The following is a 23586-nucleotide window of genomic DNA, read 5'->3' on the forward strand; positions in this document are numbered from 1 at the left end:
TCTTGTCATCCCAAATATGCTCTAACATCTCTTCTTCGATTGTGGTTTTCAAGACAACATTGCTTTGCCTGTTTTGATTCTCCATTTGCGCAAGACGCCGTTAGGATCCTCCTCTGGTGGCGTAGTTTCACTCTCGTCAACGATCTCCCAAAGATCATGTCCTTGTAAATATGACATCATGCATGTTGCCCACGTGCTGTAATTATTGTTGAGTTTCTTGATTCCTACAACGAAACGATTTGAAAATCACCCATCGTGTTGGCAATACCCCAATAATACCAAACAAGCCTTTTCGACACAATGCTTGTAGAGTCACGGACTACTCACGGCACAAAGAAACTCACTCACTAATAATAAAACGATTTGAAAATCACCAATCATGTTGGCGATACCTCAATAATACCAAACAAGCATTTTCGACACAATGCTTGCAGAGTCACGAACTACTCACGACACAAAGAAACTCACACACTAATAATAAAATGATTTGAAAATCACCCATCATGTTGGCGATACCTCAATAATACCAAACAAGCCTTTTCGACACAATGCTTGCAGAGTCACGGACTACTCACGACACAAAGAAACTCACTCACTAATGATATCAAGAAATCGTTTCTGATGTGGAAGATCAAACAGAGCTACAACCACAGAGCATACTAAGAATTCTAGAAGATCAGACAACTTACACCAACCTAGCTCTGATACCATGTTAGGAATCACGAACCTTCACAATGGTATGATATTGTCCACTTTGAGCATAAGCTCTCATGGCTTTGCTTTGGGCTTCACCAAAAAGCCTCGTACCAATGAAGATGTATTCCTTACTTATAAACTCATTATCATTCCCTATATTAGCCAACATGAGACTCATTCCCAACAATCGTCGACATAGCATGTTATAAAACTTTTTAATCTTCTTGTTCTTCATCAAAATTGTTCCTTTCTTCGCAGTTTCACCAAAGAACATTGAGCCTAGGGAGAGAATTTTGCATTTTATAGAAAATGGTTATAATCTTACCCAAATTTTCTTCTTTGATAGATACAAGGCCCGTTAGCTTTCAATTTTTTTTCGTAGAAGTTGTTTCTTAGATTAAGGGAAAGCTTCCTTAAATATTTCTCTTGAGGTGTTTTTACCCGTAAGTGTTATATAAATAATTAGTTTAAAAAATCTAATCAATATTTGTAATTTAGATTAAAAAATTTGTTTGAGTAACAACTACATCAAGTGGAACTATGTAACGACCTGATTTTTTAGGGACTCGAGCCATGAATCGTTACTCACTGATGTGAAAATAAGCAAAAATGTGTAAAATTTAAAAACTTTTGAACGTGCATGCACATAAGAAAGTTTAGATTCAATACGACATCATTTGAAAATACATCACACCGCACGACGCACACCCAAGAGAACATGAGACAGATAGTTCATAAAATTCAGAAATACAAAAAAATAAAAATAAATAAATAGACAAAGGGTTCATAAGGAAAATATATCAATGGGTACATGACACGGATGTAGCCCAAAACTCCATAGCCCCTAGCTTGTGTGAGCCTCCACCTTGTCCGCTCCCTCAAGCCACATCTAAAAGAAAAGTAAGAGGAACTGTGTGACGCTCCAAAAAAAAAAGTTGGCCAAGTCAACCGAGGCCCTCCAACCATAATAATAAGGGTTCAAGTAAAACCCACTCAAACGTAAGGAGTTAGAGAGAAAATTGAGAGGAAACAAAAAAGAGTCTAAGTTTCGTCGGACCGCCCCCAGAATCCACCTTCGGACGAGACCGGTATAAGGACTGATAGGCTCGCGAGGCCGACGCTCTATCAAGATCCAAGGGCGTTTCTTGAGGTAAGGTTCTTGAACGAACTTTTGCGGATCTGAGCTTTTCCTATGTAAATTGAGTTCTAAAATGTTGACATATTAAACTAGGAAAAACTCTCCACACGATCTATGAAGAAGTTTTGTTGAAATCTCGATCCGAAGGCGAAAATTCGAGAAAGGTAAGCAAACTTCCAATGCTCGTAACTCGTCTAGTAATTAAGCAAAAATTACGAAAAAATACCAGGATCGTAAACCATATCAATCTAGAACTTTGTCGAAGAAATCATATCTATCCGAATTCCAAATCAAAAGATATAGAAATCGAAAACGACGGATCGAAAAATGGCTCTATGTTACAGATTGCATGAGAGAGAGAGAAAAGAAAAAAAAAGGAGAGAATTTTTCGACAGCCACTTTCCGTCCAGCAGGCGGCGGAGCATGACTTGGCAAGCGGTGGACATGCGTCGATTGTCGGTTGGAGCAACGCAGCTCCAGTGCAACGGTGACACGTGTTACCTGCAAACCCAAACCGAACTGCTAATAGACCCGAACTGAACCGCTGACCGGCCTGAACCGGACAGGACTGCCTGACCTGCGACTGCACAGAAGCAGTCCACGCGTGGCAATCACACGTGTGCCCTGTGACTTACGCCCTTCCCCACGCATGAGGGCGTGTGGGCGATGCGTGAGAGGCTCGTTTTCGCCCGTTTGCCTTCTGCTTGCCCGATGTTTGTCCCGATCCCAGTTTTAATAATATTTTTATGTGAATAGGGACCTAATCGAAGAAAATCAATATTTTTTGACACCTCACGGGCATAGAAACGCTAGCGAAAGGGCACGCGTCAACCAAGTAAATCACCACCCGGTGTTTAAGAAGAAATACTTGTAGGATTCGCTTGGATTACATGCATGCTAGTTAATTGTCTTAGGTGGTAGCCTTCTATGATTGAAATTAGGCATATTGATAACAATGAACATGAATTATTGGGTGAATTAACTGAGTGTGTGATCATGCTTTTAATTTTCGTTGTATGTATGCATATGTTTAATTCATGTTGGAATTGTATACTCCGCATTCCGGGTGCTTGATGGATGACTTCGCCCCATTGAGCGTGAACTTCGCATTCCAGGTGCTTGATGGAGGTCATCGCCCCATTGAGCCTGCGTGTCTAATTTGCATGAATTACATATTATGATGTTAGATAACGGTTGCATGCACACTCTATTATTTTCTATGACACATTACTGGGATAAGCCTAGGGATTTGCGGTCAAGAGTGACAAGTCACTCTAGCTAGATCTAACCTTCTCCTAGGAACCTAACAGATTACCACGGTGACAAGGTACCTTAGGAGTGTTCTTAGACTGCTAGTTGTGTGAACGGTATCTATAGCATCGTGGGAGGACTAGGGGTTCCTAATCAGTTCTTACTACTCCTAGTCATTTCGCATGGGAAATGTGTCCCAACGTCGTACGACCCATTAACTGCATGGAAACGGGTGGGCTCGCACCCCCATAGGGGAACTATATGGGCTTATGAAGTACTCAGCACACCCCTAAACTAGACATCATGTAGTCTCAGATAGCCATGCAGAGGTAACACCTCATAGAGAGATACCGACCATTTTAGCTCGGCATAAGGAAATCTTAGGTATCAAATGAAAGGACGATGAACCAGTGAAACTCCAAGGAGCAAGTCCCCAGGAGCAAGCTCCAAGGGACTAAGACTAGAACTAGACATCCTAGAGCCAATTAGGAGACCGTGGAAATTCTATTAAGTTACGATGCGATGAGAGCCTACAAGTAGGTGGGTATAATTTTTATATTCATCCTTGCTATGTTTTCCTTTTTCAGGAGCGCGTGGCGTCGGTCAAGGGCGGGCATGATAGAGATGGGAATCGTCACAGAGGAATGCGTTGTCCCGGAGCGTCAGTCCAATCTTTCTTTTGTAATTGCATTTTTTCATATTTTGGTTCCAAACTGTTGATGGCTTGATTTGTCGTTTCAAAATTTTACTTTATTGGTTCATAACTCAAACAAAAAATTGATTAAAAAATATTTATTTTTATTGTATTTGAAGGAGAAGACATATATGCTTATATCTAATTTTTTTCAAGTCTTTTTTACAGTAACCCTTAAACTATCTTCCACCTCTCTTCTTCACCGGAGTCCTCTCCGTGCGCTCTCTATTTCCCTCCCTTCACTGCGAACCTTCCGGCGACATACTCACCGAGACCATCCAGGCGGCGCGGCACGACGGCGAAAGACAGGTCTGCGCCAGCTCCTATTTTGCGAGGTTTGCAAGCATCATGATCTCCGAAATGACCTGCCTAGCATTCATCTCCGTTCCTAAAGAGTTTTGAGAATCGAAATTCTGCAGGACCTAAATACAGGCGTTGATGATAATTAGTGAGTTTTTCTTCACTGTATGAGCTAATTGAAGCCGCTTGATTTTAGATTTTGTGGCACCATTTTGATTTTAGTAGAACTAAGGATCTGTTTAGGTGAAGTAAATTTTCATTTTGTTTAGTATAATTTTAATTTCAGGTTTGATTAAGTTAATTTTTTATCATCTGTTAGAATTTATCGATAGTTGTTTACGTTCATTGGTTGTAAAATGTTACGTTCATTCTTGGGGATGAGAAGAACTGCGACCATTATATGATCAAACTGGCTGTATTGATGATCCCATAGGTACTTATTGAACTTATTCTCTTGAACATTGTCATCTAAATGATCAAGGCTAAGGATCTGAATGGTACAGAAGCTTGATGTTCCTTTCCATTCTTGTTATTGTCCTGCTCCAGTTTTTTTTTTTTTTTTTTTTTCTTTTTTCGTCCTATCAGAAAAGAAATTTGTGATGTTGGTAGGCATAGACTCATAGCAATCCATTGCGCGAGGGTAGCAGAAAGAAAATTATGATATGTGCTTTATATTGACCATGCTCGGAGTTGATTATATTTATATCATACTGTTGTCATGTATTGTACAGCGCAGTTGTTCAAATCGACCTATTATTTGTCGAGGATTGCTGGGAGGGAGTCCTACATTGGCTAATTTAGGGAATGATCATGGGTTTATAAGTAAGGAATACATCTCCATTTGTATGAGGCCTTTTGGGGAAGCCCAAAGCAAAACCATGAGAATTTATGCTCAAAGTGGACAATATCATACAATTGTGGTGATTCCTGATTCCTAACCTTATTCATTTGCCTCCGTAGGGGTTTAGGAGATTTGGTGCTCTATCATTATGCTATCTGCTATTTGGAACGGTGTTTTCTTATTGGGAGAACATTTTCTGCCTTGATCTAGACCTTTTTTCATATCTATTGTCAACTACAGTCTATTCATGCCCTCATTTGTATGTATTGTTCACTTTTTTTCTTTTTTTTTTTTTTTTGTCTGTTCTGATAGGTTTCTAAAGGCGAAAAGCTGTTTCAGTCAGATATAGAAATTGGGCCAAAACAATATTTCGTATAAGATATTTGGGTTCACTGATTTGTGTGTTGTAGTTCAATGATACAGAAATTGATCAAGGGATCAAGATTACTCGTTTTTCACCGAAATGTCTGCTTATTACATTTCCAATTGCTTAGCACTCACCGGCCAAACAAATCTGACTATGTGAGTCCTCATAAACAACATCAAAAGCTCCGTGAGCCCATTCCTTTCGTCACTGATGTTAAAGAGGTAAAGGATCCATGTGAGGCATTGGCTCTCTTCGAGGATTACCATGAAAGGGGATTCAAACACCACTATCCTTCCTACTCATCTCTCATCTACAAGTTGGCCCGTTCTCGTAGATTTGAAGCTGTCGAGATGATTCTTGGTCATTTACAAAATAGGAATATTCGCTGCAATGAGACCCTTTTTGTCGCTTTGATTCAACATTATGGGAAAGCCCATTTGGTTGAGAAAGGTATTGAGCTTTTCCATCGAATGCCTTCCTTTAATTGTTTTCGTAGTCGGCAGTCCTTGAATGTATTGCTTAATACACTAGTTGACTGTGACCAGTTTTCTAAAGCAAGTGAAATCTTCCAGCAGGCTTATGAAATGGGCTTCCGTCCTAATTCAGTGACCTATAATATAATGATCAAGGGTTGGATCAAGAAGGGTGAGTGGGAACAAGCGTGTAACCTGTTCAACGAAATGCTTGAGAAGAGGGTGCAACCTAGTGTAGTAACATACAATAGTCTTTTGGGGCTTTTGTGTAGAAATGGTGAAATGGACACAGCACTGTGTTTGTTTGAGAACATGATTCAGAAAGGAAATCATCCAAATGCTGTTACTTATGCATTGTTAATGGAAGGATGGTGCTTCATAGGTAAATACAAGGAAGCCAAAAAGTTGATGTTCGATATGGAGTTTCATGGTTGTAAACCACGGCCTGTGAATTATGGTGTTTTAATGACACATCTTGGAAAGACGGGGAACATCGACGAGGTGGAATCTTTACTAAATGAGATGAAGAAGAGACGTTTGAAGCCTGACGTTGTGACGTATAATATTCTTGTGAATTACCTGTGCAAGGAAGGAAGGGTTGAGGATGCTTATAAAGTATTGGTTAAAATGCAAGTTGGAGGTTGTAATCCTAATGCAGCAACTTATAGGATGATGATTGATGGGTTTTGTAATGCAGGGGACTTCGATGGGGCTATGAAGGTTTTGAATTCCATGTTGATGAGTGGGCACTGTCCTCGTTTACAAACTTTTGCTTCTTTAATTGTTGGCCTTTTGAGAGGCGAAAACAGTGATTATGTTTGCTTTGTCTTGGAGGAGATGGAGAAGAGACAGATGAGGTTTGACGCTGAAACTTGGAGGACTTTGGTCATGGATGCTTGTGGACAGGATGTTGATATAGGCAGCCGGATAAGCGAGTTGATCTCCTTGCAACACTGAATCTGCAATGAAACAATGGTAACATTTATAAGTCTTTGTATATTTTACTGTTATTTTAGTGTAGAATTTGATTTTCACATACCAATCATCAGGGTTCTTGAAATTTTCATTCATTTCTTGTTTTGTTTGAGGTGATATTAATGCTGGAAACTGCATATTTACTTTAGGATCTACTTGTTTATGCTTCATTTTTATTTAGTTTAGAAGATTATAAAGATTTAGGTTAGGTAGGTCTGTGTTGATATCCATTTAAGGTTGGCATAATGATTCAAGTGATGTCCCACATTGGTTGGGGAGGAGAACAAATCACCCTTTATAAGAGTGTGGAAACCTTCCCCTAGCAGACGCGTTTTAAAGCCTTGAGGGGAAGCCTGAAAGGGAAAGCCCAAAGAGGACAATATCTGCTAGCGGTGGATCTGGGCTGTTACAAATGGTATCAAAGCCAGACACCGGACAATGTGTTAGCCTTCTCGCTGTTCCTCGAAGGGGGTAGACATGAGGCGGTGTGCCAGTAAGGACGCTGGACCCCAAAGGGGGTGGATTTGGGGGCGGTCTCACATCGATTGGAGAAAGGAAAGAGTGCCAGCGAGGACGCTCGGCCCCGAAGGGGGGTGGATTGTGATGTCCCACATTGGTTGGGGAGGAGAACAAATCATCCTTTATAAGGGTGTGGAAACCTTTCCCGTAGCAGACGCGTTTTAAAGCCTTGAGGGGAAGCCCGAAGGGGAAAGCCCAAAGAGGACAATATCTGCTAGCGGTGGATCTGGGCCGTTACATTCACATTCAAAGTTGGTAGATTTATTTTTGTTCGTGTTGGTGTTCTTAGTATGCTATTTTCTCCTTTTATTTTCTCTCTTTTTTTCTTTTTCTACATTGTTTATCATTCCTCAATATCCTAAAAACTGTGAGTTGGGATCTCAACTATGCAATTGTCTTCATGTGTTAACAACAGAACTTCCGTTATCTTTATAATTATGTGATATTATCGATTTTGATATTGTCGATTTTGAGTATAAACTCTTATAACTTTATCTTTGGTTTCTTCTAAAAAGTTTCAATAAAAGTTTTATATTGATCGACGATAGTTGTTTTGAGCAATGGATTGATTTTAAAAGATTTAATTTAGAAATGAAAACGGTTAAGAATAATGCTCTGATACCATGTTAAAAATGAAAACTGTTATTGACCTATTCTCGTAAAGACAAGTCGGGTGTTATTGACCTATACTCGTAAAGACAAGCAGGATGTTATTGACCTACCCTCGTAAAGACAAGTTGGGTGTTATTGACTTACACTCGTAACGACAAGTTGGGTGTTATTGACCTACATTCGTAAAGACAAGCAGGGTGTTATTGACCTACCCTCGTAAAGACAAGTTGGATGTTATTGACCTATTCTCGGAGAGTATTGGAATATATTTTATATAGCTGTGATTAGTTAAAATTTTATATTTTATATATTTTTATCTATTTAGTATGTAGTTTGTATTCTATTTAAACATTGTGGACATTAATTTCATAACAATGCTACTGCGAAGCTTCTTTCAAATTTTGAAGGTGAAAGTGACGTTGAAAGGAAGAAATTTTTTATGGTGTTACATGTAATTTAATGATATGAAGAAAAAACATATTAATTTACTTTAGTCGTTTCTGTAATGACCTTATTTTTATTATTAAAAATACTCAAAAAGTGGTCTCGCTACACATATCTCACACATGTGTACATGTATCCACTCGACATGTTCCTATATGTACCCCTAGGTCTAACTATGGTCTAGCGCACACTCACGTTGCCTGAAGCCATAGAGGAAAAGGAGTTAAGGAGTTCGCATAATATCATAGTATACACGTTTGTACTAATCATAACGAGGAAATACCCTGCACGTGACATACAAAATGCATGAGTCTCATGGTTTCAAATCACGACATATGCTTATGATGCAAATCCTACCTCCATTCTTTTCATGATATAGCGGTCTTATGAGACATGCATCTGTATATTGGACATATCTTTCATGATTAATATATATGACTTATCAATGTCTCGTAGGCATAGAGTGAACATGTTGCCATAATATAAGTGGCATGACATGTGGAAGTTTATGTATTGCATGACATTGGTATCACAACATAGTTTCATAATATAGCATAATCATATCATAGTTCATATCGTAGCATAAATTGTCACATAATCTTGATGTGCTCGATAACTAATACATTTTTAGCTATTTATTATATATTGATTTCCATACCATACGAAAATTTCTAAACAATTACATCGAACTTCTGGTGTGATACTCATATAAAGAAGGAGGCGATCGTAATGATATGATAGAGGGGCAAAAAGGTCATTTTGCCCCTCCAGCCATGATAGGGGTTCAAGGAAAACCCATCAATCCTCGTGCAAAAGAAAGAGAAAGTTAGAGAGAGAACCGAGAGTAAACAAAAAAGAGTCACCGCGAAGTTCATCGGACCACCGTCGGAATCCACCTTCAGACGAGACCGGTACAAGGACCGATAGGCTAATGAGGCCGACACTCTGTCAAGATCCAAGAACGATTCGTGAGGTAAGGTTTTGAACGACATTTTCAGATATGAGCTTTTTCTATGTGAATCGAGTCCTAAAATGTTGATTTATTCACCTAGGAACAACTCTACACCCGATTTGCGAAGAAGTTTGGCCAAAATCTCAACCCGAAGGCGGAGATCCGAAAATCGTCCGAGAACGGTAAGCGAACTTTCGATGCTCTTAACTCGTCCGGTAGTTAAGCAAAAAATTACGAAAAAAATACCAGAACGTAACCCGTAACACGATCTAGAACCTTGCCGAAGAAATCATATCGATCCGAACTACGAATCAAAAGATATGAAAATCGGAAATGGGACTCTGTGTTATGGATGGTAGAGGACAGAGATGAAAAAAAAAGGAGTCGGCAGGCGAGCGGCGGAAGGTGGCGTGAGGCGTCGGTCAAGGGTAGGCGTGATGGAGACGGGGATTGTCACAGAGGAATGGGTTGTCCCGGGGAGTCAGTCCAGTCTTTATTTTGTATTTGCATTCTTTCGAAATTTATTTCCAAACTGTTAAGTGTTCTGTTTGTTTGTCGTTCAAAAACTTTATTGGAGTTAAAGGATTTTCTCTATTTCATATTTAAATCACTTTGTGCATTCATGTGTTGTAATTAGTCACGGTCCGTAATAAAATATTGGGTCGTGACAAAATTAAAAAGAATTGAAGTTACTATGTGTATACAAACCTTCTTTTTCGATGACTCAATTATAAGAACACTAAAGTTGAGTGTGTTTATCTTGGATCAATTTTATATCGGGTGATTTTCCAGAAATTTTTCTAGTAAACATGTAAATGAAAATAAAATATGCTGAAAGGACCCATGTCAGTCGATGCATTACAATACCTGGGGATATGGAGGAACGCTCAAGTATTGAAGCGTTTGTGCCGTTACAATTAGATGAATTGCGATAAGAAACATCCGAAGAATACGATATTGAAGTTGAAAATGTGCCTCAAAATACAAAGATAGAAACTCAACAAGGGCTTAATCAGACTACGCCCCCAGAACAACCTACGATCACGTTCACCCTGGAGGCTCTGCAGTCCTTCATGAAGACAACTATGAAAATGCGGACAAGCTAAATAATTTACGCGGTCTTGACATCCCAAGGAATGCACGCATCCAGAAGTTGAACTATTGATGAGTACCCGACGCATGACTAGAAGCTACTTCCTAGAAAATTTCAAGGTCCATTACGTCACGTACATGATAAATAAAGAGACGCGTTTATGGTGGAAAACTACCTTCAAGACCTTGTGCATGTAAGAAAGGGTCATCCCTTGGACCTGATTTAGGGAAACCTTTTCCGAGAAGTACTACCCCACCGTAGCGACGTGCAAGAACCAAAAAGCGTTCCTGAGCCACGAGCTATCACAACGGAAGTTCACCGAGCTATCTAGGTTCACCCATGAGCTTGAAGACACAAATGACCAATAGTTGCCCATGCCTTAAGTGACTATGCTTATCGCTTCAAGGGTCGACACTCAATTGGATATTAGGAGTGTACATTGATCTCGACAATTGAACCAACCCAACCCAAATTATAAGGACTGAGTTGAGTTGAGTTAGCACTTCAGATTGGATTTGGTTAATTTTCTGAAAACTGAATAAATTCGTTTCGGATTTTGGGTTCATTAGACAAATTTTCAGGTTGACCCGAAACGAACAATATCTTATAAAATATATTTAGGTATTACAATCTTACACGTGCGAGTTCAATTCCAGTTTTATACACTACAATTTAACCGACAACGTATATTTTATATTATTTTTAAATATAGTGTTTATAACCGGAATGAACTAACAAACAATCATCTATAAGTTTTGTCTTAATTTTAAAACTGTGATTTACGAATTCTTAAATATATTTTTTGAAACTAGTGATTTCTGTCCTTGTGTTGGTTCGAACGCGATTGAAATTTTTTTTAGGATTCTTTTTACTTTCGATCATTCATTTTTATCGTCGAATTCAGTGGAAAGTAAATGAATTTAAAATCGAGTTTTATCAAAAGTTGACCGTATTAGTGTCTACGGTAGCTTCTCAATAAACATTTGGTATGAATCGATCTAGTGGCCGGCGAATCACTGATCAAAGAGCGAGTAGCCGCTGGGTTTAATGATTTGGTGGGATCCACAGATGTAGTGGCTGGTGAATCGCTTTTCACCTGATCAGATCTGTCAAGAACGAGCTGACTACTATAAAAATTCTTGATTATTTTAGGAGTTCTTCGACATCTAAAATCTAAAACAGTGGACACAAAATTAGATTGGTAAAAGGAGAGACAAGTAATTTTAAATTCTAATTTATTTATTATCTGTTTGTTGCAATATTATATTACAATTTATATTTTTGAAAGTAATTTTTTTTGTTATGCATTATTTCTTTAAATTAATTATTTTTTAATTTTATGATCTATCATTGTATTTTCATAATTTTTAAAATAATGAATTGCTCGAGCAGCTATTTAATTGCTTTATCTTTATGACAATGTTGAATTATATAGAATGTTACAATTTTCGCTTGTTGTTGATGAAAATTTGTTTGTTGGAATAATTATAGATTGATTTGTATTTGTTTGTGAACTCTTACTGTTATTTGTTGAGGATTATTGAGAGTGAGTTCCGCTAATTCAAGGAATGATCATGAGTTTAGGAATACATTATGAGGCGTTTTGGGGAAGCCCAAAATAAAGTGATCAGAGCTTATGCTCAAAGTGGACAATATCATATAACCGTGCAGAGTCGTGATTTCTAACATGGTATTAGAGTCATGCCTTAAACTTAGGCATAACAATAGAATCCTCAAATATCGAACAAAGAATTGTGAGCCTCGGACGTGTAGTAAAAAAGTGACTAAGTATCGAACTACCCTTTGTTCGAGGGTTCCAGAGAGAGGAGTCGAGCCTCGATTAAGAGGAAGATTCCAAATATATCATACCATCGTGGAAAGTCGTGATTTCTAACATGGTATCAGAATCATGCCTTAAACTTAGGCATAACAATAGAATCCTCAAATATCGAACAAAGAATTGTGAGCCTCGGACGTGTAGTAAAAAAGTGACTAAGTATCGAACTACCCTTTTTTCGAGGGCTCCAGAGAGAGGAGTCGAGCCTCGGTTAAGAGAAGATTCGAGAGAGGAGAACACAACATTAAAAAAAAAATAATAATAAAAATAAAAAATACCATAATCGTTTCATTCGTTTCGAACTTGTGAACTTAATGGCATTGTTTTGTAAGATCGATATCTTCATCGATCACTCAGATTCTGGAGGCTCCACCATCGCTTCCGAGTCCAAAATTGCAGCAGTGTTCTCGCCCTCTCGGAGGTTTTCACTCGGACGCTTTTGTAAATTGCAATGTTTATAGCAAAAATCATAAGATGTTGCCGGCGTTTTTAGCATTTAACTACAAAATTGTTGGAACAACAGTTTTTAAATTTCATTGCATCGTTCTCTGTTTACGATGTTAAGTAGGTTTGATGTTTCTGAACTTTGTTTTTCACTTTTGTGTTTCTTACTTGTAATTGAACGGGAAAAGAAATTAGGATTCTGCTGTTCTTTTTGTAGTTTTTTCTTAATTTTCTTTCACCTTGCGGTTCTGTTCGTGGTTGTGATTTTGTTTGAGCTTTGCGCAATAATAATTTTATCATTATTAGCGCAAGAGTACTCTCTTAACGAACACTGTCCTTTGAAATTTTCATCTACACAAAGCAGAATATCAAGTATTCAAGTATTCGCAACGTTTACTTTTTTTTTTTTTTTTTTTTTAATCGTTCTTCTTTTTGGCAATTTGTCATCGGATGGTTTCCGGTTCGTAGCTGAATTTTCTGTTAAAAAATATCCTGCATTGTTTGTGAATCCATATAATAGGGCTTATGTTTTGGTGCGTTCTAAATTTTGTTCTTGAAGATTGCGTAGGATCCTACCTTGTATAACTGATGCCTAAACTATACTGACCATGATCCTAATGGTTGTTACAACTTCATTCAAGTTAAGAATAATGCATTTGCAAGTTAATTGGTCCACAATCACTTCTGAACTTATTGATGTTGCACGGAAAAGCTAGCATTCTGATATTTATTATTATTTTCTTACAGGTCGAAAGTATGAATGACCAAGCCAGTATCAGCAGTGATCGCTTGAGGACAAATTGGACACCGGCAATGGAGCAATATTTTATTGATCTTATGTTAGATCAAGTGCATAAAGGCAACAGGATGGGTCATACATTCAATAAACAAGCTTGGAATGACATGCTGATGATGTTCAATGCTAGATTTGGGTCTCCATATGACATTAATATCTTAAAATGTCGTTACACTAATTTATGGAAACAATTTAATGACATAAGGAATCTCCTTGATAATGAAGGGTTTTCTTGGGATAATACTAGACAAATAATCATCGCAGAGAATAATATTTGGGACAGCTTCATCAGGGTGAGTAATGTTTGGACTGACATTTTCTAATCTTCATTATAAATATGAAATTAAATGATACTATTTATTTGCAGGCCCATCCAGATATTCAGTCATACAGGAACAGGTCTCTGATAAATTTCAATGATTTGTGTTTGATATATGCACATACTACTGCTGATGGGAGATATAGTATGTCGAGCCATGACTTAGAGTTTGATGATGACATGATGGGATTGTGTATAGGTGTGTTTCTGTGTACTTTAAGAAACCTACAAAATTTGTACAATTTTTGTTGGAATTTGAAGACTAGCTTCTCAGATTTAAATTATATGGAGCCTGCCTCTGTCATCGTATATTTATGCTTGTGGGATAGCCGAGTCTGAGGAGGATGCATAACAAAAGAAATGTAGAAAAATTTTTAGTAATATTTTTATTATTCAGGTGTCAATGTGGAGATAATGGAGCTCTGCATATCTGGAAAATAGACAAAAACTTAGAAGGTCTACGATAAAGATTTTATTCCGATAACACATCAACGTGTGGAGATGAGAAACACGTTTCCTGCCTTGGCCTATTTTCAGAGTCAAGCATCAGTACCTTCTGTTCTGCTCGTTTATTCTGGGTAATAATATAGCAGTTTTTGTGAATGTGATCTAATCTAGCAATTTTTAGGAGAAAACGAGCATGGGATGTTTTAACTGATGAATCACGGGAAGTTTCCCCACCCCTTTTTATAGATGTTAAAATTATTCACCTCTGGCTGTGGTGTGCTAAGTTGCTAAGAAGCAACAGGATCCTCTTTTGTCATATTTATTTCTTCTTGTTATCAAGGAAGTATTTTCATCCTTAATCCTTCAATGTTTGCTTGTTTATTTAAAGAACCATCATATCTTGATGAATTGAAGTTAATAACATTACTGTTGTAGATGCTGGCATGAATGGCCTTGCCCCTGTGATTAAAGAGAATTCAAGAACAGACTGGACTCTTGATATGGATCAGTACCTTGTGAAACTTATGATCGACCAAGTGAGAAAAGGCTGCAGGATACATGGTGCTTTCAAGAAGCAGTCATGGAGAGATATGATCACTATCTTTAATGCTGAATTTGGCTATCAATATAAGAAGAGTTTCTTGAAACATCGTTATAGGAAATTGAAAGCATACTATATTGATCTAAGGATTCTACTCGAGGCCAGAGGCTTCTCATGGGATGAGAAACAACAAATGGTGGTAGCGGATGATGGTGTGTGGGATGATTATATCAAGGTGCATGGTTGTTTTTAACTTTGTATAAATAAATTAACTATATCATATGTTATATCTACTACTGTCAATGTAGGCAAATCCAGATGCCTGTGCATATAGAAAACGGACCTTGCTAAATTTTCTAGATTTGTGTTTGATCTACGATGATACGATGAGCAATGGGCAATGTGATCATATGCAGCAATTGAAGCATTTTGAATGTGGCTTCTTACCTCAAGATACTGGTAAGGCTTACATAATGCTTGGTTGAAACTCATTTATTCATCAAAATTAGTACTTTCAACCATGTAATTCTTGTTTTAAAAGAACTATAATTATGAGAGTTGGCAAGAAAAAAATGAACTGGCTGTGAACTCCTAAGAAGCACAGACACTTTAGTTTGACCAACGTGTTTGTCCCCATGTTGGACACTTCGACACATATTGAAACATGTGAGCACAATATTGATGTGTTAGACTCTAGTTGTGTAAAGTCAATATGGACTCAACAGTGCTTAGACGTGTATTGAACATTTATTAAGGATACTAAATAGACACATAATAATATAGGACAAAAACAATAAATTTTGAGAGTTCAATATATCAGACTAATTTTTAAGCAGATAAATATTTTGTTCTTGTATATATATTTTTTAGTTTATATTTTAATAATTGCTTCGTATTAAAAAAATGAGTTATTTCCATGTTTGTATAGTAGATTTTTCTTTTTTTTTTTAAATGTCATGTTACCATGTCTGTGTTGTGTTATATTCATGTCTCATATCTGTATTCGTGCTTCTTAGATGCTTTCAATGGTCTGATATATTTATGATAGCTGATATCTCCCGTAAATGCAAGAAACAATATATATGTATTATGCGTGTTGCTAGACTGATTTTGGTGCTCATTCAATAATGCAATATTATTGAAAGTAAGACCTTGACTTCTGGTCTTATGGCATCTTTAAATCAGTTATCATCATGATTAGTTATCTTCTCTTAAATTTGTGAATGTCTTTCTTGTTGAAGGAGAAAACGTCCATTCCCATGCTGACAATGATTCTTCAAGCATGCACTGGTCTCTTGAAATGGATGGTTATTTCATTGATCTTATGCTGGAGGTTGTGGGTAAAGTGAAGAATATTGATTACAATGATGATCTTATGTGGACTAACATAATTGCCTCGTTCAAGGAAAGATTTGGACTGGTATTTAACCAAGATTCCTTTCGGAGGCATTTCAAAAGTTTGGAGAAGCAATACTTTGATTTAAAAAATATTCTCAAGCAGAGAGGATTTTGGTGGGATGAAAGACGACATTCAGTAATTGCATACGATGATACTTGGTCTGCATATATTAAGGTGAGCTTTTCCCTTTCTGCCTCTAGTTCTTCAATTCCAATTGCTACTGTCTAACCCTTATAAACGTAGGAACACCCACATGCAAAATCATACAGAACTGGTCCAATACCTAGCTATAATGATCTGTGCTTGATTTATGGAAATTCAGTTCCTGATGGAGGGCAGGGGCCAAAACAATTTGATCAAGGAATCGCTAGTGGTGGCAAAGGTGAGTTTTTTTCTTTTGTTTTGGGTAAATTATCACCAACTCTAAGAACTCAAAACTGTTTTGTGGGTTTAAATACTAAAATAATTTTGATTAATCCTCTCATGTGTAGGCTTGTTTATTTATTTTGATTCGAGTTCTAGTCTGTGCATGGGTTGGAAGTGTAAACTCCTTTATTTATTTTTATTTTTGATTTGAGTACTAATCTGTGCCTGGGAGGAAATGTAAATTCTTTATTTTTTTTATGAAATTGTTGCAAAGATAACCAAAAAAAAAAAAAAAAAAAAAAAAAAGTATTGTCGTCATAATTTACCAGATTATTGACCTCTATGACTATGAGTTTACAAAAAGGAAAAAAGAACCATACCACAGTTCATTATATTAGGGGAATAGTTAGAACAGGAATCTAAGAGAGCACCAATTAGAATAACGAAGTTTTGCTAATTTTATAGCATTTTTTGAAGCTTTTCCTTTCGTTAAACAAGTTCAAACGTAGATTTAATACAATCTCCTAAATGCATTCATCCATAGAATATTAGTTTGCTTTTAATTAATGTGGAGTGTCCACATGGTAAATCTCATTATTCTCCATGGTGAGTGTTGTGAGCCCCTAACTACACTTGAATATGAGAAGCATAGCCTACCAACAACTCATACTGTAGAGGCACCAAAATGGCAAACAATCTAGTGGTTCCTCTCATTGCATAAATATGCATCTACTGAGATTAATCAGCCTACAGTCGTACCTCCTAATCCTTCCTTGAGTTGTATTTATCCCTAGCTTGCATATCAGGTGCAAATTTTGTTGACCTCTGCAGGCCACTTTCTTTTTCTCCAGCGACAAAGAACTTTTCTTGCTCATTCTCATGGATACTCCTGTTAAATGCCAGATGAATTAGAAGTTCAAACTTTTATATCCTCTTTTCAATTCGCACACAGTCACGTATGATTCCACGTAAAGCCCTGGCATGCTCCTTTCCCATTAGGTTCTTTCCGTCTTATTCTAGATTCTAATGCTATGTTTTCCTATAAGTTTTAAGTGGTTAGGATATGGTTAATTTATTTTTAGTTAGTTTCAAATTTTCAACTTTGTGTCTAATAGGTGTGTGAAGATGGAAGCTCCCTAAAATTTTAATTTCAATGTCTACTTGGTCCTAAACTTTAAAGAATTGTTCAATTAGTTCTTAAACTTTCAATTTTCTGTCAATAGATCTATGAAGTAATTGAGAATTTTAAAATTTACTAAGGTATTAGACCTAAAATTGAATTTAAAACATTTAATTATATGTCTAAAAAATTTATGTATTTAAAAAATTCCAGTAGGTCAAGGATGTAATTGGCTCAAAATTGAAAATTGAAAGGCCTATTAACAGAAAATTGAATGTTTAAGGATCTGTTAAATATTTTTTAAAATTTGGAGACCTATTAGACACGGTATTGAGAATTCAAAGACCTAGTATATACTATTTAAAGTTTAGAGATCAAATAGTCTCAAATCCCAAGTTTAGGGAATCTAAAATGTAATTTAACTTTTATTTTTCTATGTCAATTGTTTTTTTTTTCATTTTCTTGGGACAATAATATCCATTTTATTCAATCAAATTTAAGGAGTCAAAGAAAATTCCAATTGGAATTTATAAGAGAAGAAATGTAATTATCTGAAAGAAAAATCCTTTGGAAATAGAACTCGAAATAGAAACTACACTATAAATATTCTCGCTGAAAATGACCTTGGAAGCATTTTGCCAAATGACTTGGGTTCTTTTCAAATTGCGACCTCAAAGAAAAGATTATAAACAATCTTTGGTTGAGGGAGGCAGAATAATCCCATTCTGCAATAGAGAAATCATTGGAATGTTGTGAAGTCACGTTCCTTTCTTTGGTTACAATTGGTGTCTCTTACTCTAAATTTTGCCTTGTTTTGTTTGTTTGTTTGTTAGTCTCTGTTCTGTGGCTCGTTTTTTTGTCATCTTTATTTTGTACTTTCATTTGTCAAGCGGGCTTTCTTATTAAAAAGAATGTAGATGTTCTTTCTTGGTAGATTAATGCCCGCCGAAATTGACCTTGAGACATGATGCTTTCCCTAGAATTCTCACTAATTCAAAAAAAATTGCATGCATGAACTTTATCGTTTGTAGTGAGGACCATATTATCCCCAAATTGGGGGGATGAATTACCATATATGCTCATAAATGCTCTTGGAAAGGATTTATTCAAAATGGTATCTATGTAGGCATGTAATCCCTCCACCGCACTCACACATGTCACACACACAAGAAAAGAAAAAAGAATCTTAAGCAATAAACTGAAATTGATGATAATGCAGCATTTGTAATATGAGGTTGTTAGCAGTTAAATCTATGAGAGATATCAGTCCTCTTTGGATCTCCCCCAATTGTCTACTGAGGTCTTGAGTTATTTGTTAAAATATAGAATTGGATCTTGTTTACTTTGAGGACTTCCCTTTCCATATCATTTATTTTCAATTTTTTTAAAGGTGTCAGAACTAGCAATAGCTATCACTGGAGATCTGATTGGACGCCACAAACAGACAGATGGTTTATTGATCTAATGTTACATCAAGTTCGCATCGGAAATATGGTTGATCAAAATTTCAACAAACAAGCTTGGGATCATATGGTTTCCAAGTTCAGTGCAGAATTTGGGCCTCAACACGATGAAGATGTATTAAAAAGTAGATTTTTTAATCTTAGGAAAAGATTTCATGATATGAAATTTCTACTTGATCAGGATGGTTTTGTCTGGGATGAGTTACAACAGATGATAATTGCTGAAGATGACCTCTGGGACACATACATTGAGGTAATTATATCATTAAAATTTTTAAGTTCATTAAAGTTTTCTTATTGAAGTAGGCTCATACCTAGACTTTGCAGGAATATCCAGATGCAAGATCGTACCAGAACAGGGCTCTTCCAAATTTCAATGATTTGTTCTTGATATTTGGAAACAGCAAGACTTCAAATCACCAACATTATTTATTTGACTCTGTGGATACCATTGACAGTTATCCGGAAGTAAATATTGGTCTCTCTCTTTCTAGCATATTTTCCGTACAGAAAACACTAGAATAATTTCTATTTTCCAGTACTTCTCTTCAGGATACGTGCAGTTATAAACTTGAGTCACATGTGAATTCACGTTGCATACTTCACATTTTAGTTTATGCAAGCTGAATTGCAGGTCGTCTAAAAAGTGTATGTATTGCACTTGTTCGAGATGCAAATAGACTGATAGTGTGCTATAAGTTTATTTATTAACGTGCTGCAACCATCACATCAAGTGATTGGTTTCACCCTTGTTGAGGCAAAAGGAGCTCAGTTAATCTTTTTCTTTAAGGAAACCAATTTTAACATGCATCTGTTAGGAACCACGAACCTCCACGATGGTATGATATTGTCCACTTTGAGCATAAGCTTTCATAGCTTTACTTTTGGTTTTCCCAAAAGGCCCCATACCAATAGAGATGTATTCCTTACTTATAAACCCATGATCGTTCCCTAAATTAGCCAATGTGGGACTCCTTCCCAACAATTCTCAACCGCATCGGCTCAATATTGCTTTACTTTGTCGCTCTGTATATTCTTTTCTCTGGTCACTCAGTATAACTGGGTGATGTTTGGTAATCTAGTTTATGTCTACTCAATTTCATATTTAGAGAACAAGATCAAAGTGAATGAATTATTAGAATAGCTTAACTTTGATTATTTTGGGTCTCAAGTCTGCCATTTTGAAAAACAATCTCTAATAATTTGTCCTTATTGTCTTGTTTTGCTCCAGTAGATGAAGAGGAGGAGCAATTCTTTTCTGATAACAGTGATCAAGCAATAATTGAATGGACGAACCAGATGGATGATTATTATGTTGACCTCATGCTAGAGCAAGTCCGTAGAGGGAACAAGATCGGATCTACATTCACTGATCATGCTTGGGCCTGGATGGTTGCCTCATTTAACAAGACATTTGAACTTACGTGTGATAGAGATCTCCTTGAAAGTCGATTCTTTAGCATAAAGAAGGAATATAAAGATGCTCAACATATGGTCGATCAGAAAAATATGGCACGTGGCGGAATTCACCAATCTATGGTAACCGATAATGATGTATGTGAAGCTCGTATTAAGGTATGTGATAATAATACTATGAAGGGCACAATAGATATAAGCCAAAAGATTGTCAGTGGGAGTTGGATTGTAAATAGAGTGAGTGGGAGAGGAGGAAGTTGGTCACAACACACACTCGATCTAGATGAATTCAAAGAAGTAGAAGAGAGAAAATACAAGAAGAAATATTGGTTAGAGGTTTATATGGATAACTACAGTAAAGTAATGTAAGAGAATACAGAAAATGGAGAAAGTTCATTTTCAAAGACGGTCTAGGAGTACATGGAGTATATATATAGTTCAGTTTACTATATATAGATTTATCAGATATAACATCTACTATATATAACTATTTAGTTCAGTTTACTATATATAGCTTTATCAGATATAATATCTGGTCATATATAACTATCTATCATATATAGCTCTTTACATACATAGCCGCGAACAATTTATATGTCATTTATCATATATAGTTTTAGTACGTATAATAAGCTATAAATCCATAACCTAACAATTTGGTTTCTCTCGGTGTACTTGTTTATTTGCCTTGTCATATATGATTGAATATTGGTGATAGGCACACGAATGACGCATTTATATGCGTTTTGTGTTTCCCGACTTCGAAAACACATTGTTATCCTTGGCGTAGCAAACTCCCATTTCTTAAAATGATGCCCAATTCACTTCTTTTTCTTTTTCTGCAGGAGCTTGCAAATGATAGTGTACGCAGAGGCAGAATCATCCATAGGTATGAAGATTTGTGCTTGATATATAATGATGAGTTTCGAGATGGAAGATTAGATAGCTCTCGTCTGAATGTAAAGGTTGAAGACGCTACTCGAAAAATTTGTAGAAGTGATTCGTTTACAGAATGTAAAACACCTTATGAGAGAAAGGGGTTTGAATCTTCCACTCCATCAACTTCCGTTGGGAGCAAAAGGGTAAAGAGAATCAAGGAAGAGATGCAGGAAATAGACAGCAGTAAGGGAAGTTTGGTGAAAAATATGGTCCATGTCGTGGATTACTCAATAGAAAATGTTGTTTCTGCACTCCAGAGTGTGCCAGACATGGATGATGAGTTGTTTTTGGAAGCTTGTAAACTTTTAGAAGATGAGAGGAAGGCCAAGGTGTTCGTCGCCATGGATGTCATGACACGAAAGAGATGGTTATCGAAAAGGCTTTGCGGATAGCATCTCCTGTGATGTCCCACATTGGTTGGGGAGGAGAACAAAACACTATTTATAAGGGTGTGGAAACCTTCCCCTAGTAGACGCGTTTTAAAGCCTTGAAGGGAAGCCCGAAAGGGAAAGCCCAAAGAAGACAATATCTGCTAGCGGTGGATTTGGGCCGGCTTTTCAGTAAGTCCCCATATTATAATCTTTGTCATTGTATTCTAGATTACATAGAAATGTAGATTAAGTCTTGTGAATGCAAGGTTAGGCCTATTTGTTTCAAAAGCTGATTTTGGTCATAGAACTTTCAATAAAAGCCAAAATTTGAAGACTAAAATATGCATTTTTATTAGTTTAGGTTAGATTATAAATTTTGTCGAAACTTTAAATTTAGTCGTATGAGTTTATTATGATCAAATTGTAATTTGACTATTATTGTACTAAAATAGACATTTTGAGTGTTGAAGAATCAAAATATAACAATGGAAGAATCAAATGCAATTTAAATCATAATTTATTCTCGTGCTTGTGCTCGATCTCGTATGCAATCATAATTAAATGTAATGAGGTCTCGTGCTCCCTGTCTTATTACCAAAGAGTTTGTGTTATAATAGTGTAATTACGATTGTTAGGACCTAAACTTGTGGCCATTGTCTACGTAGCACACGATCAGCTCAACCAAATAGAAAAGAAAGGAACACAAATCATTAACTTACCCCCTAAGTTTGACTACGGGCAAACGTTCGTTCACACAACTCAACCAAATAGAAAAGAAAGGCACACAAATCATTAACTTACCCCCTAAGTTTGACTACGGGCAAGCGCACGTTCACACCGTCAACCAAATAGAAAAGAAAGGAACACAAATAATGTCGTAAATGTATGTATCTGTACATTATATAATTAAAAAAATTATTCAGGATCGTATAATCATACAACATGCACGAGGTCTCACATAAAATTATAGTTCAATGAGATGATTCACACATATTTCTTTGCATGACATGATATAAGTTCCTTATAAGATGAAAAACACATCTTACATCATGGTGTCTTGCAAATCATATACATGACTATAACAGTTGTGAACGAGGACACATGGAAGCACATATAACGAATAATCATACAACATCATAACAATTCAATAACATGTAAATAAAAGCTACACGATACATGTTTATTCATTTATCAAAATGTTCGATCCAACCTAGTCCTTAGACATTTCCACAGTGAACTCAGTTGTAGTTTAAGATTAAAAAAAATGATACCAAATCTCAGATCTTGTTTGGATTTCCACTTAGCTGATTCACACAGGATTCCACGTACCTCATACTATTTAGGTCAGAGCATAAGCTAGTAATGCTTTTGGCTACTGGACTCTCGCCATTTAGGGTGCAGCACTCCACCACTTCGCCTCACAGCACGACGCTTGTATTGCTTTCCCACAACTCCGTTTTCACAATTTAGGCTGCTCCCATTTTGCTTGCCGCTACTACGAGAATTGCTTTTGCTTTCTTTTCCTCTAGTTACTAAGATGTTTCAGTTCACCGGGTTGTCTCTTGCTTATCCATGGATTCAGCAAGTTAAATTTTGTGATTTCTGATGTGGTAGATGAAGAATTCAAGTTGCGAATTTCAAGTTTTTAGGTAACTCCATTAGGTTTATTGGGTCCAAGTATTGATTTGATGATGTACGAGTTGATTCAAGATCTAAATGATTCACTCTATTTCCCTAGTGTTGATATAGGCCGAAAATCTGAAATGATGACAT

General features: G+C 36.6%; 2 protein-coding genes across 12 annotated transcripts; both read left to right on the forward strand.

The window, feature by feature from the left end:
* The first annotated feature begins 3943 nt into the window (after positions 1-3943).
* Positions 3944-6890, forward strand: LOC111784225 (Tetratricopeptide repeat (TPR)-like superfamily protein). 7 transcript variants are annotated; one of them, XM_087119582.1, is made up of 3 exons: positions 3944-4227; positions 4811-4999; positions 5233-6890. In XM_087119582.1, exon 3 carries the CDS (start codon positions 5335-5337, stop codon positions 6715-6717), a length of 1383 nt encoding a protein of 460 aa, XP_086975708.1. In that variant the 5' UTR covers positions 3944-4227; positions 4811-4999; positions 5233-5334; the 3' UTR covers positions 6718-6890. The 7 variants fall into 7 exon arrangements, with proteins under 7 accessions (XP_086975708.1, XP_086975709.1, XP_023520779.2 ...); XM_087119583.1 differs by having other exon boundaries at positions 4816-4999; XM_023665011.2 differs by lacking the exon at positions 4811-4999.
* On the forward strand, positions 6600-22337 carry LOC111784223 (uncharacterized). 5 transcript variants are annotated; one of them, XM_087119581.1, is made up of 11 exons: positions 6600-6735; positions 13384-13725; positions 13800-13950; positions 14634-14974; positions 15048-15198; positions 15981-16312; positions 16382-16520; positions 19015-19340; positions 19415-19565; positions 20322-20662; positions 21349-22337. In XM_087119581.1, exons 1-11 carry the CDS (start codon positions 6733-6735, stop codon positions 21832-21834), a joined length of 2763 nt encoding a protein of 920 aa, XP_086975707.1. In that variant the 5' UTR covers positions 6600-6732; the 3' UTR covers positions 21835-22337. The 5 variants fall into 5 exon arrangements, with proteins under 5 accessions (XP_086975707.1, XP_023520773.2, XP_023520775.2 ...); XM_023665005.2 differs by lacking the exon at positions 6600-6735 and adding an exon at positions 12491-12613 and having other exon boundaries at positions 20319-20662; XM_023665007.2 differs by lacking the exon at positions 6600-6735 and adding an exon at positions 12626-12760 and having other exon boundaries at positions 20319-20662.
* The last annotated feature ends 1249 nt before the right edge of the window (positions 22338-23586 follow it).

This window comes from Cucurbita pepo, chromosome 18, assembly GCF_057944985.1.
Source record: "Cucurbita pepo subsp. pepo isolate OVF chromosome 18, ASM5794498v1, whole genome shotgun sequence".
Classification (NCBI taxonomy): domain Eukaryota; kingdom Viridiplantae; phylum Streptophyta; class Magnoliopsida; order Cucurbitales; family Cucurbitaceae; genus Cucurbita; species Cucurbita pepo.

Excerpts from the sequence above, each read along its gene's own strand:
- LOC111784225 (XM_087119582.1), top strand. The coding sequence starts at position 5,335 with ATGATACAGAAATTGATCAAGGGATCAAGATTACTCGTTTTTCACCGA.
- LOC111784223 (XM_087119581.1), top strand. Across the intron at positions 13,726-13,799 it reads TTTGGGACAGCTTCATCAGG|GCCCATCCAGATATTCAGTC; the intron begins GTGAGTAATGTT and ends ATTTATTTGCAG. Across the intron at positions 15,199-15,980 it reads CTTCTTACCTCAAGATACTG|GAGAAAACGTCCATTCCCAT; the intron begins GTAAGGCTTACA and ends TTCTTGTTGAAG.